Consider the following 14263-nt stretch of genomic DNA (forward strand, 5'->3'; position numbering starts at 1 on the left):
TAGTAACACTTTGATTAGCTTGTTCAGGTGTGTTTGATTAGGGTTGGAGCTAAAATCTGCAGGACACCGGCCCTCCAGGAACAAGTTTGGTGACCCCTGATGTAGAGACAGAAATGACATGTCATTGTATAAATAAGATAATACATACGGCTATGTAGCTCGTTTAATAAAATGTTGTGATCTGGCGCTATATAGAAAATACAATTAACTTGACTTCAAGGAGGGCGGGGAAAGCTGTTGGGAGGGCGGGGCGCCCCCTAATATAATGGTAGGGGAAACATTGGGGACTTATATACAGGGAGAACAATGGGCTAACAAGGGACTAGAAAACAAAGGTGGAGCCAGCAGTGGCAAGACAGCAATCCATACAAGAAACCAGATAAAAAAATAAAAAAAATCTTCTGTGAAGTATACAAAAACATAGCACAGGTGTCATACAGAAATCACTGCATTATTACCTGGTGGAACTGTGCTGGTTGGCAATGGGGTGTATTCTGAAGTATTGAACAAAAATGAAAACAGCAATTAGTAATTCATTAAACTTACTTTATGCATTTTTATTTCCAATAACTTTTCACCAAAATTAATAAGCCTAGACATTAAAATGATCAAGAAATGTATTATCTTTGGTGGGTAAAAGCCCTTCGTTGAGTTTTTGAACACAATGGACTATTGGAGGTTTTAGGCATTCAAATGGAACATGCTAAATTCACTGCAAAAAATGCTTTTCTTGCTTAGATTTTTTGACTTGTTTCTAGTCTAAATATCTAAAATTTCTTATATCAAGAAGCATTTTCAAAACAGGCAAAACATATTATCTTGTTTTGAAAAATAATATGCCAAAATTAAGTGAGTTTTTCCTTAAAACAAGCAAAATAATCTGCCAATGGGGTAAGCAAATTAATCTTGTTTTTTCTTTTAACGTAAGGTTATTTTGCTTACCACATTGGCAGATTATTTTGCTTGTTTTAAGGAAAAACTCACTTAATATTGGCATATTGTTTCTCAAAACAAGACAATATGTTTTGCTTGTTTAGAAAACTCTTCTTGATTTAGGAATTTTTAGATATTTGCACTAGAAACAAGACAAAAAATCTAAGTAAAAGCATTTTTTTTGCAGTGAAAGCATGAACGCGAATATTGTTAAATACCCCACATGAACAAAAATGTTCGCTATTCCCCTAAAAACAGAACATTTGAATAGAAAAAACCCTTGTTCCTATTAAGAAAGAAAGAAGAAGCCAGTTCCCTTGTCAAGCTTCTATAATTTGCTACTCGTACATTCACTTCATGACTGCAGTATTTTTTTTCTCCTATATGTTACTACAGAAACAAACAAGCATGGGTATCGAATTGAATTAATTATGATATAAACATAATATATCTTTATTATCATTGATAGATATGTGCCCTTCAGGTCAGTCCAGACCATCAGATGTCTTAGTCGTGAAAATGGGACTATACTAAATGAAGACCTGCTGAGTCAATGCTGGTCATTTCTGAAAGTATGAACACAGTGGTGTAACTGCAAACAGCCTGTATTTATATTATTTGTGTCACTGCCCACATTGCAAGCAGCCCCTAGTGACGAAGTGACTATATTAATGGAAATAGAAATATGTATAATAGAATATAACTACTGCCCTTGGACTTTTCACAGCAGTGAATAAATACATAGATTTGCATACAGTAGACCGCTTGTGCACTTTTATGGACTAATGGTAGATCTTTTGTCAAGAATTTCTGCAGGTTCAGGATTCTTGAGTGTTTATATCTGTACAGACACTAATAAATATCCATGATTGGACATTTCGTTCTTGTTTTGGTTTGACAGTTGGTTTTCTACCGTCCTTGTCATGTCCTTGTCATTTATAAGGTTTGTGCAGAACATGCACTTGTCTCTAATTAATCTTTCAGGTCTGTTATGATGCATGCCTTCATCTGTCTCTGTCAAGGTTTTGTCATGTCATGCTCTCGCTCTCACGCTCACTCTTTCTCTCTTTCTCACTTGCTCTTACAGTCTCTCTCTTGCTTCTGCCGTATTTTTCTAACGATCAAGTAGTTAATTACAATTCAAATGCAGTACCTACTGAGTAGTAGGCAATTTCGAGAGAGGGGTCTGGCTGCAGACTCGGTGCAGATGCAATCTGAGCTGCATCCAATGCTTTATAATGTCGATGCTGTTTTTCAGTCTTCATAAAGCACATAAACACTGTTATTTTCTTCATAAAATCCATGTTAGCCATTTAGCTACGAAGCTAGAGTCACCGGGCAGACCCTGCCCATCACGCGAATCCGCGTCTGTTCTGAAGTGAATTTGATGCACGAATGAAGCGTATTTTTCAAATATTCACGCGGCAATTTACGTGCAAATAGCGCAATTTATCCGCACGTTCCGCATCTGTTGTGAACACAGCAAGACACATCATTTTACAGAAGGACTTATTTTAAACAATCAAATGAAGCCGAGTTAAAATATTATTATATCCTGGTATTTGCATGTGCTTTCAGGTTTAACGTTAGCAACATTTACTACAAAGGGCCGTAGTTCACAGAATGATTATTGGATTATCGATGCGTCATTTTGCATTTGGCAGAGCACTTTGTGTAATAAATTCTGCTCCAGCTGAACACGCATGTTGGAGATTCACCGCTGATTACACAATCGGCTTTATAGACAATCACATACAAACTGTTCCACCTGCAGTTGAAATGTATTAAATATTGACACAAAAGAAACACAGAGAGTCCAGGACAGGAACGGTAAACCTCTAGAACAGTCAAATAATTTGTATTGTATTGTATTTAATACCTGATGGATATGTGGTGGTTGTCATTGTGGTGGTTGCTGAAAGAATAATAAAACACATTGTGAGTCACTGTGTCAACTCGGTGAAAAGTTTACTGTAAAGTAACACTACAACATGTTTCCTAGTCTTTTTTTTTCCCGTGTTTTGACCCTAGCCTTGTTAGCCCTGTTGTCTTAGTCTGCCGCCAATTCTGACAACTCGCCTGATCCTTTGACTACGATTCTGGACTTCCCTTGTATGTCTGTTTGCACCTATATTGACCATTGCTTGCCTGACCACTGATTAAACCTGCACGTGGATCCTACCTCTGTTGTTTGTGTCACTCCTCGGGTTACACTAGTAAAACTCTTTGGATGTTTTTTCTGTAATGTACTTTATTGTAGCACACTAAACATTTATTTAAGTAGGTATTTTGTATACTTTTGTCAAGTGTACTACAGTCCTACTGAAGTATAAACATACTTTTAATTAGTATATTTATAGTGTAAAACCATCAAACTTTTATTTAACACAAAAAATAACAATGTACTAAAAATCTATTTGCGGGTATTTAAGTGTATTTTAATTGCATGTAATTATATATTTTTTTCACCTGGGTTAACACATTAGCTTCAACTGTTTTAGTGTTTCATAAAGCCTCGTTTCATAAAGCCTCATATTTACAGCAAGCAGTAAATTATTTGGTTGCATCAGAAAACAAATGCTGAAGGGCACACAGTAAAAAATGGGACAAGCTAAAGCAATACCTGCTAAGTCAGGGGTGGTAGTTTCTGAAAACATAAACACAAATACTATTAGTTCCCATGTACTCATTTAACATATGTTAACATATTAATGTTAAAAAAGCATGTATTAAAAACACATTTGTTTATGAATTATATTTGAATGACTAGGAACAAATTAGTCATCATTAAAACAGACGTTGCGATTGTTTTTTTAAGTGAAACAAATGTAGGGCGGGGCTTGATTTTATCTATTGGGAATTGACAGGCTTCCCCATCCTGTCGCCAGTAAACAAATCATTGGAAAATTAAATATGGATGGAAGGAAAGTCATACTGATTTCAGGAGCAGAATATATTTTTCAAAGAATGATGTGCTCAGATAAATCATTCATACTAAACATTGCAGTATTGCCAAAAAACAAAAAAACAAAAAACTAAACAAATCGATAGTATTTCATGACTTCTCGCTATCTTACTGAGGTGGCATGAAAGACAAATTCCTCATCAGGAAAAACCAGAGAATCCAGTAATGATGTGTGATAAAAGATTGAAGAACTGCACAAATCAGGATTGAGCTTAAGAGAATAGTTTACCAGTCAAAGTGCTTATATAAAGCAGTTTATTGTTTAACTGTAGATTTTTACACTTATTGCACGCTAAGTGAAGATGATGGTTTTTAAAAGAAAGAAGAGATTGTGAGGATTTGTGATCTGTTACCTGGCAATGTTGTTTGAAAAGGAGTTTGTTGTTGGTTGGCTGTTCAAGAGAAACAGATGACATTACATTTTGAAGCATATACATGTGTTTGTTTTCATTGTATTTGCTACGTAATCAAAGAGATCCTCTAAAGAAAGACATACTCAGTGGCAGGACTGATATAAACAGCAGCAAATGCTGTAAAACCAGAGATAACTTCATGTTGATGAAGTCAGAGATGATAACAGCACATGTAGAAGTCCTTTTGCTGTAAACAGAGAGAGAGCTGTATTACTTTTTTTTTTTTTTTACCTCCAAAGGGCTTAGTGGCCACATGTGGACAGCACATTTTAGCTCTTATGTTTTATATTTTGTTTCAGCCATACAGTGTTATCCTGCAACTGTTTTGCGGCATATGAAATGTTCCAAACACTATTTTAACTGTCCAAAATAAGCAAAAAATGTGTTTACTGATAGTCAAAACATGTTTAAAAAGTATGTATGTATGTGTTATTAATGGAAAAACTGCTGTGTTCAAGGCAGAAATATAGAGTTTTTCATTCTATTACACAAAGGGGACTTTATTGTGTTTTATGGGAATTCGGACCATGAGTCCACATAAATGGACGTCATTTTTTTCTAAAAGTACATCATATCAAAAGTTAATACTTAGGTTTTATCCTAATTAGGTTCCAATAAGCCCAAATAGCAAAGATAAATAAAAAATGCATGTAAAAAAACAGCTTGGGCCTTAAGAGGTTAACAGCAACAACAACTGTATTTATAATTGTATAATGTAACCAACCATTATATATACTTTTAAAAAGTTGAGAGAATGAAATCATACTTTTCCAACTCTGAAGTTCCACTTTGTTTTAGTTTTAACTGTTGTATAGTTTTTATTTCTTTTGGTTTGGCTGCAATAAAATCATTTTTTTTAAATGTTAACTTTTTTTTAAATTATTTATTTTTAAGAAATCACTGTTGTCCTATAACTTGCCTAATTATCCCAACTTGCCTAGTTAACATAATATCATCAAGTCTTCAAATTTCAGCTGACTACTAGTATTTTGCAAAATAAGTAGAACAATATTACGAGCTGTCATCATGGCAAAAACTATTTTTAATAGTTTTAACTTATATTTATTTATAAAAATTATTATGTTTAAAAATGTGTTGTCTCAAAAATATTGTCTCAGTTAAGCAACACTTAAAAATATATTAAAAAGAAATAAAATTTGATGAATTAACTTGTTCCCCAGTGTAATCAGTTAGCAAATACAGTGCATATGTTATATATGATATATATATTCTGTTTAACAGAGATTTTCCCAACACGTTTCTAAACATAATAATTTTAATAACTCATCTGCATTAACTGATTTATTTTATCTTTGCCATGATGACAGTAAAAAAATATTTGACTAGATACTTTTCAAGACACTTCTATACAGCTTAAAGTAACATTTAATGACTTAATTAGGTGAACTAGGTAGGTTAGGGTAATTAGGCAAGTTATTGTATAATGATGGTTTGTTCTGTAAAAATTTTGACCTTAAAACGGTTTTAAAAAAACTAAAAACTACTTTTATTGTAGCCGAAATAAAACAAATTATAATAATTCTGACTTCAACTGTGTGTGTGTATGTATGTATGTATGTATATATATATATATATATATATATATATATATATATATATATATATATATATATATATATATATATATATATATGTATACACACACAGTAGAAATAAGCACAAGTAATGATAATGTTTTACCCACCTCTGACAGCTTCATCCAACAGGCTCACCTACAGTGGTGTAGCAGGAAGTATATTTGGTTTATATACTGTACGCCCCAGCACCTGGGTTGCATCTAAAATGTAAGAAAATATGTCACTTTCATTGGAACAGCGCCAATAGCTCTAACAGAAAATCTGAAGCAAAAGTCTTTCCCTACAGACATCACATGACTTATAGATGAATTATAATATAAAGTAAATATGTGAACAGTGTTTATGTGCTGCAGTTTCTAGCTAAAGCGACAGCAGATTTATTACACACTTCAAACAGATTCTTTCTGTTTCTACAAAAAAGGCTAAATCTAATTTTATCCAGTTGATCGGGTGGTATTACAGTCTGTCAGAGCAGCAAGGCATATGGTTTTATTTACTTCTGATATCACAAATCCTAGAGCTGATATTTCTGTAAGCACTGAATTGTTGTTGACAGAAGGCAGCACTTGTGCTTTCTAGAGAAAGACTTGCTCATAACTTGGTGTTTTTAGGTTTTTTTTATCGATTGTGATCTACATTCTGTACTTTGTTCATGAATCGCTCTGTCAGCTATTCTGATTTTCCAGTTTTCAGTTCTTGGAGGAACATTACATTCCAGTGATGGGAAACAACAAGGTGCATTCCAGTAAATGTCAGTATAAAAACCCTGATACTGTTCAAGATCTACAACCATTTTCAAACCATTATCTGTTTTTATATTGCCATTGCAGATAATGTTAATGCAGAAATCACAAGTGCATTGATACCACTCTCTGCAATGTAAGCTTACCTTATTGTTTCCCATGACTGCAATGTTATGTTGTGTCAAAGACTGAAAACAGGTCTTTCCTTAGAAAGCACAAAAGTTACTTGGTGTCAACGACAATTCAGTGCTTACAGGAATACTTATCAGAGCTAAATAAAATAATAATCATCCTTACTGTTCTGACAGACTTTAGTGTCTCCAGATCAACTTGATGAAATTAGATTTAGCCTTTTTTAATGATACAGAAAGAGTCTGTTTGATGTGAGCAATCATTACACTGTCACTTCAGCTGAAATGGGAAAACAATGACATAATGGTGTCACTAAAAGTAAACCTGCAGCACATCTCTTTTTATACTGTACTTGATTATGAGCAGCTTTAATTTCATTGTATGAAGTTCATTGTATTAATTAATTTGTATTTTGTTTTAGTTTGGCTGGATTAAACGCAGTTCATTTTATAAGGTCAATTTTAAAGTCAATATTATTAGCCCCCACCCCAAGAAGCTTTTTTCTTTTCAGATTATCTACAGAACAAACCAATGTTATAATGTCTTGCCTAGTTAACATACAGTTGAAGTCAGAATTATTATGTATATATTCTCCCCAATTTCTGTTTAACAGAGACCTTTTAACACATTTTTGAATACAATAACTAATTTCTAATAAATGGTTTCTGTTCTGACAGACTTTAGTGTCACCAGATCAACTTGATGAAATTTGATTTAGCCTTTTTTGAAGATACAGAAAGAGTCTGTTTGACGTGAGCAATCATTACGCTGTGCCTTCAGCTGAAAGGGGAAAACAATGACATAATGGTGTCACTAAAAGTAAACCTGCAGCACATTAACAGTCTCTTTTCATACTGTACTTGATTACAAAAAAGCAGCTTTAATTCCATTGTATGAAGTTCATTGCATTAATTAAGTTTTATTTTGTTTTAGTTTGGCTGGATTAAAAGCAGTTCTTTTTTTAAGGTCAATTTTAAAGTCAATATTATTAGCCCCCACCCCAAGAAGCTTTTTTTTTTTCTTTTCAGATTGTCTACAGAACAAACCACTGTTATAATGTCTTGCCTAGTTAACATACAGTTGAAGTCAGAATTATTATGTATATATTCTCCCCAATTTCTGTTTAACAGAGACCTTTTAACACATTTCTAAACACAATAACTAATTTCTAATAAATGGTTTCTGTTCTGACAGACTTTAGTGTCACCAGATCAATTTGATAAAACTTGATTTGGCCTTTTTTGAAGATACAGAAAGAGTCTGTTTGACATGAGCAATCATTACGCTGTCACTTCAGCTGAAACGGGAAAACAATGACATAATGGTGTCACTAAAAGTAAACCTGCAGCACATTAACAGTCTCTTTTCATACTGTACTTGATTACGAGCAGCTTTAATTTCATTGTATGAAGTTCATTGTATTAATTAAGTTTTATTTTGTGTTAGTTTGGCTGGAATAAAAGCAGTTGATTTTCATGGTCAGTTTTAAGTCAATATTATTAGCCTATTATTAATGACCAATTTCTAATAAATAATTTCTGTTCTGACAGACTTTAGTGTCACCAGATCAACTTGATAACATTAGATTTAGCCTTTTTTGAAGATACAGAAAGAATCTGACGTGAGCAATCATTACGCTGTGCCTTGAGCTAAAATGGAAATAGTAGTACTTGATTACAAAAAAAGTAGCTCAAAGTTCATTGTATTAATTTATTTGTAATCCATATACATATACTATTAGTGTACTTGTAAGTGCACTACTTGAATACTGTTTTGGACTAAATTGTCCAATTTGTAGTATATAAAAATGTACTTGTAAGTGAACTATAAGTAGATTGAGTTTTACATTTGTACTACAACTGAATAGAAATACTAAAAGTTGACTTTTGTAATTAGTTGGTGAAGGAAAGAAATGCTTATGTCTTATACTCAGGGCTCTGCATTTAACCCGGCCAACTGCACACACAGAAGTGAAAACCTTGTATAGTGACATTCCTCTGTATACACATTTCTATGTTTTACTGGCAATGGCATTTCATGTTTTAAAGGGCACGCCAGGTGTTAAGACACATGGCTTAATACAACACAAATAATTCCACTTACTGAAATATGCAGAATATGGAAGCATGTAAGTAGCAAAACCAAAGGCATTCTGAACTGTAAAATGGCAATGCATTTCTGTAATTAAACTTGCATCTTGTACAGTATACAGTATATTATGTGTACAGTTTGCTGCAAAATGAAAAAAAAATTGGTAAATAATAAATAGACCTTTGGCATTTCCATCCACAGTTTTAAAATGTAAAAGACAAAGTGTTTAAAATCTGTAAAAAAAAAACTGAAAACAAATTGATTGATGTGCGCAACATGAACAAGCAGAAATGGTTGCAAATTGAAGTTTATTTATAAACTAAATTCAAGAGGATCACGTGCTTATGATTGACCACGGCTGGACCCGCGATAGCTAACATATGCTTTACCAATCAAACGATTCCTACGTCTCCAGAAATAATCAAAGCTTCATACAACAGTCGTCTTTGTTTTGAAGAATCCCCCTTCCGCTACTACTCCTTCTCCTTTCCTAGATTGGGTTTCACGGCAGCCCACTGTTGCCTCACAGCAAGAACGTCACTGGTTCTAGTCCTTACCAAGCCAGTCGTTCTCCTCGTGCTCTTGTGGGTTTCCCCCTCTCCCCCGGTTTCCTCCCACCATCCAAAAACATTCGACTTGAGTTAATTGACTAATCCAAATTGGCACCATAGATGTGCTCCTAGTGTAGGACTTTCCAGTATGTGTCACTATTGTTTATATGTGTTCATTTTTAGAGATAGATGTTATTATGTTTCAGAGTATTTGAAGAACAAATATAGGTTTGTATATTTGAATTGCACATTGGCACATTTATGTTGTATTTTCATAAATATCATAGTTCTGATAGATTATGGAGATGTGTATTACCGTTTCTAGCCGATAAGTTGTGTCTGTGTATAAATTAAGACGCAAGTTTCATTTTCATTCCCTCTCAGTCAGTTATTGTTCAGGGCCGGTACGCTTGCCAGTTTATAACCTAGCTAGCTGCCAGATACTAGTTACTAGCTACTAACAACTGTCATTAAACAAGGAAGGACGTCAAAGTTTGACAGATAAGTGTAACGTTGGTACGGCTGTCTACTTTGTGGATGAACATTGTGTATGTGTACAGTGTACGCAATAAAAGTTCAGCAGTGACTCGAGTTGTATCCATCGTACTTGCCCTGAAACCATTCCAGTTGGGCGTTTATTGAGGTAAAGTGAGTAACCTGATAAAAACTGGACACCTAGCCAGCAGTTATCTCTTCATAACAATTTCCTAACTGCTCATTAGCTACAAACAGCAGGGAAGTTCATCAAGATCTACCTAAGCTTAATGGTTCAGGACACCCTGGAGAACTTTTTTTTTATTTTTTTTATATTAACAGATTTGTGTGTGTTGAGCATCAGTTAAGACAATGTTGGCACCTGTCAGCTTTAATTGTGGGGAAAACTGGATAATTTTGAGCTTTTGTCAGCTAATTTCAGCTTCCGGGTTTAAAATGATTTTTGGGGCAGGATCAAATTTGGCGACGAAGCGCAGTACTGCAAGTGCAATGATGACGCGTCCGTTTCTCATTACATTTACATTTACATTTACATTTAGTCATTTAGCAGACGCTTTTATCCATTATTATTCATAGGGGAGTTTTCTTATCCTATGAGAAGAGCTGGCTGCTTAATTATTCATGAGAGCACGTGCTTTCCGAAGGCAAGGCAGACCTTGCTAGCAAGCTGTGAGACACTAACCCGTGGCCACGGCACACAGTATTTAGCGGTTCATGAAGGCTCGTATGTGTTTGTTTCCATGATCCACGGGGTTTGTTGCATTATTTTTCCCCGCGATCATGTTGGGGCCAATACAGCAAAGCTGTTTGTGTGCTACAAGCATTTTTGTTGGGAGACGAGTACGAGAATTGGAGAATGGTGGACGTTGTCTTTTATCAGAAGTTTGTTCACATTTAGACACATCACTGTGCTGCTGTGTTTGCCTAAATCCTCCAGATTACCAGCAGGACTAATGGTTAAAATAGTCAAGGCAGGAGACGGCACTGAGTCTCCATTCAGACCTCTGATTCAGAGTCAGACCCGGGGATTGAGGGAAAAGTCCTCATTTATAGTGGGTATAAGAACAGGATTATCTTTATAATGATATAAATTGTGGTTATCTGTATATGAAATTACGAATAACAAATGGAGAAGGGCATTAAATTGCTGTTTGCATTTTAACTTTGTAATAAACTCATGCGTCTCCTCACGGTTTGTGTCTCATTTTGTGAGCTAACTGACACCAGTTCGCTCCTCTCCTTCTCCCCTGCTGGCCACGCCCACTCCTGCCCTATGCTCGCGGAGCTCCACGCCCATTAATCATGCATCTTTTGAAAAAAGTCTGAAGTAGACTTGAACAGAAAGTGGGGGGTGTTATGGCCCTTTAAACTCCCCTCTCGCCCTGCACACAGGAGGGAGTCCCAGGCTTGAGGATCCTCTGAGCTCAGGGCTCTCTTTCGTGACAGCATGCCAAACAAGCTTTACAATCAATCATCAGCTAAGTGTGAACTCTTGAAATTATTATTTAGTCTATTTGCCCTAAATGCATTTAGACTCAGAGTTAGGACAATAGGATTGCATTTTTTATCATTACACCAAAGGATGTGGCTAAATTTTATATGTATCTCAAAATGCATTCAGAGCCAAAGGGATAGCAAAACTGTTGCAAGATAATGGTGAGATAAATGTATTTTTAATACGTTAAGACTTACTTTGGTCCCACTTTATATTAAGTGTCCCTAACTACTATGTACTTACATTAAAAAATAAATACAATATACTTACTGTGTTTATAATGTATTTGAGAATACTTGTGGTGCTTTTGAGTTGGGATAGAGGTTGGGTTATGGACAGGTTTGGTGGTATGGGTAGGTTTAAGGGTGGGTTAAGGTGTAAGGGATGGTAAACAGTGTATTTACAAATGTAATTACAAAAGTTAATTACAGATGTAATTACATACATGTAATGAATCAAGCATAAGTACACAGTAAATACATGTATTTACATAATAAGTACATTGTAACAAACTATTAATTACCATGTAAGTACATATTAGCTAAGGCCACTTAATATAAAGTGGGACCCTTACTTAAGATGTTACTTTTTCAATTAATACATTGTGATGAATGTTAAGTTGAAGTGGTTTTGAAAATGCATTCTCGTGATGATTGGTTTGTGAATGAATTGATTAGCTACAAGCTGCACATCTTCAAAAAAAACATTTATACTTCTAAAAAGGTAGATACACTACAATTGACTTCAGACACCTTTTTTAAGGCATACGCAGTTGAAACCAGAAGTTTACATACACTGTATAGAAAGGCACATAACCATTTAAAAAAGTCAGATGTTAATGTGACTAAACTTTTTTTTTTTTTAGGTAAGTTTGCATTATCAAATTTGTTTCTGTTCTGTTTAATAGCAGAATAATGAGAGAGATATTTTTGAGAAATTGTTATAACTTTTCTTAAAAGTCAAGTTTACATACAATAAGATTATTCTGCCTCTGAAAAAGCTCAGATGATGGGGTCAAGGTTTTGGAAGTTTCTGATTGGCTAATCGACAACATTTGAGTTAATTGGAGGCAAAACTGTAGAATAGTATTTAAGGAAAACCTCAAACACACTGCTTCCTTGTGTGACAACATGGAGAAATCAACAAGCCAGAATCAACAAAAAAAAAAAAAAAAAAAGCCAGATTACAATTTGCTAAATGACACTGGGAAAAAAATAGTTTTTGGAGACATGTCCTGTGGTCTGATGAAACTAAGATTGAACTGTTTGGCCATAATGACCAGTGTTACATTTGGAGGGCAAAGAGGAAAGCTTACAAGCCAAGCAACACCATCCCAACTGTGAAGTATGGGGGCGGCAGCATCATGTTGTGGAGCTGTTTTGCTGCAGGAGGGACTGGTCCACTTCACAGCATAGTTGGCATCATGAAGAAAGAACATTATGTAGAAATACTGAAGCAACATCTCGAGACATCAGCCAGGAAATTAAAACTTGGCCACAAATGGGTCTTCCAAACAGACCATGTTCCTAAGTGTACTGCCGAATTAGTTCAAATGTGCTTTAAGGACAACAGAGTAAATGTTTTGGAGTGGCCATCACAAAGCCCTGATCTCAATCCTATAGAAAATGTGTGGGCAGAGTTGAAAAAGCTTGTGCGAGCAAGACAGCCTTTTAAATCTGACTCATTTACACCAATTTTGTCAGGAGGAATGGGCCAAAAATCCCTCAAACTATTGCGAGAAGCTTGTAGAATGATACCCAAAACATTTGACCAAATTTATAAAGTTTAAAAACAATGCTAAAAAAAAAAAAACACCAAGGAAATGTGTGTAAACTTTTGACTGTCTAGAAATTAATAAAAAATAATCTCAATATTCTGACATTTAGCAAATGTAAATCATTTAGGTAATCCTAACGGACCTAAAATAGTAAACGTTTAGTGTGATTTACCATCAGACATGTTTAAAAAAAGGGTTATATTCCTTTTTTAGAGTGTATGTAAACTTCTGGTTTCAACTGTTTTAAAATAAGGTCAATCATTTTAAGTAAAATTTTTAGCACTTAAAGCAATCCAATTTTAATGTCAACGTTTTATTATACACAATTTTAAAAATTCTCAGACTGTCACGAGTCAAAGTACAAATCTGCAAAAAAAAATTTCATTGCACTTAAAAATGATTCAATCTAGATTAAGCACTTGGTTGCATTTTCTCAATTATTCAAAATTAGTGACGTGTCAAAATTCCGGTAAGAAATGTTATTCACACAAGAACTCATACAAAGTACAAACTTCAGGTTAATTGCAAACTGTGTACTTCATGAATTAAATTCCTACAGTTGTTACTTGAAAAATATTATTTACAAATGAACAGATATAAATAAATAAATGTTGATTCATGTAGAAGTCATGAGATGCATGAGTTACCAGCAGATGTCTGCAATACACGATTGTACTATGTTATCTTGTAAGGCGACATTGTTGCTTTGCATGCTCACTAAATGGAATGTAGCTGTTGTCAAGCTACCCTCCTACGTGCGGGAAAAGGTAGATAACTACTGGAAAATCTACATTATCTTAAATAGCTGAGATGCTGTCAAGCTACTGAACAATGTAGCTAAGCTAGTGGTGATTAGTGGGTGATTATTTGTTTCATAAGCTGAAGCAGAAACATGTGACTGTCATTCAAATGTGTTTTATTACCCAATGTGGTTCTTGGTTCTATTGCTGTAAGAGCTAATAAAGAAAATCATTTAGTTATTATTTATGTCTTACATACAGTGTTTTACTGGACAAAACAATGCAAAATCCTAGTTTGAACAATTAGCCTTGCATAATAGAACATCATAA

The 14263-nt window shown here is 34.5% G+C and overlaps 1 protein-coding gene across 2 annotated transcripts in view; it reads right to left on the reverse strand.

Moving 5' to 3' along the window:
• The window catches only part of LOC100332535 (uncharacterized), a 32432-nt gene that overhangs the window by 12300 nt on the left and 5869 nt on the right, over positions 1-14263 (reverse strand). Inside the window, exons 4-9 of one of the 2 annotated variants that reach the window (XM_073918894.1) lie at positions 6017-6109; positions 4395-4498; positions 4252-4290; positions 3557-3580; positions 2813-2848; positions 459-494 (exon numbers count right to left, since the gene is read on the reverse strand). In XM_073918894.1, coding sequence (XP_073774995.1) covers positions 459-494; positions 2813-2848; positions 3557-3580; positions 4252-4290; positions 4395-4452 — 193 coding nt within the window. In that variant the 5' untranslated portion in view covers positions 4453-4498; positions 6017-6109. Of the gene's footprint in view, positions 1-458; positions 495-2812; positions 2849-3556; positions 3581-4251; positions 4291-4394; positions 4499-6016; positions 6110-14263 lie in introns of those variants that run through there. The other variant, XM_073918895.1, reaches the window with a different exon arrangement.

Source organism: Danio rerio, chromosome 12 (assembly GCF_049306965.1).
Source record: "Danio rerio strain Tuebingen ecotype United States chromosome 12, GRCz12tu, whole genome shotgun sequence".
Lineage (NCBI taxonomy): Eukaryota > Metazoa > Chordata > Actinopteri > Cypriniformes > Danionidae > Danio > Danio rerio.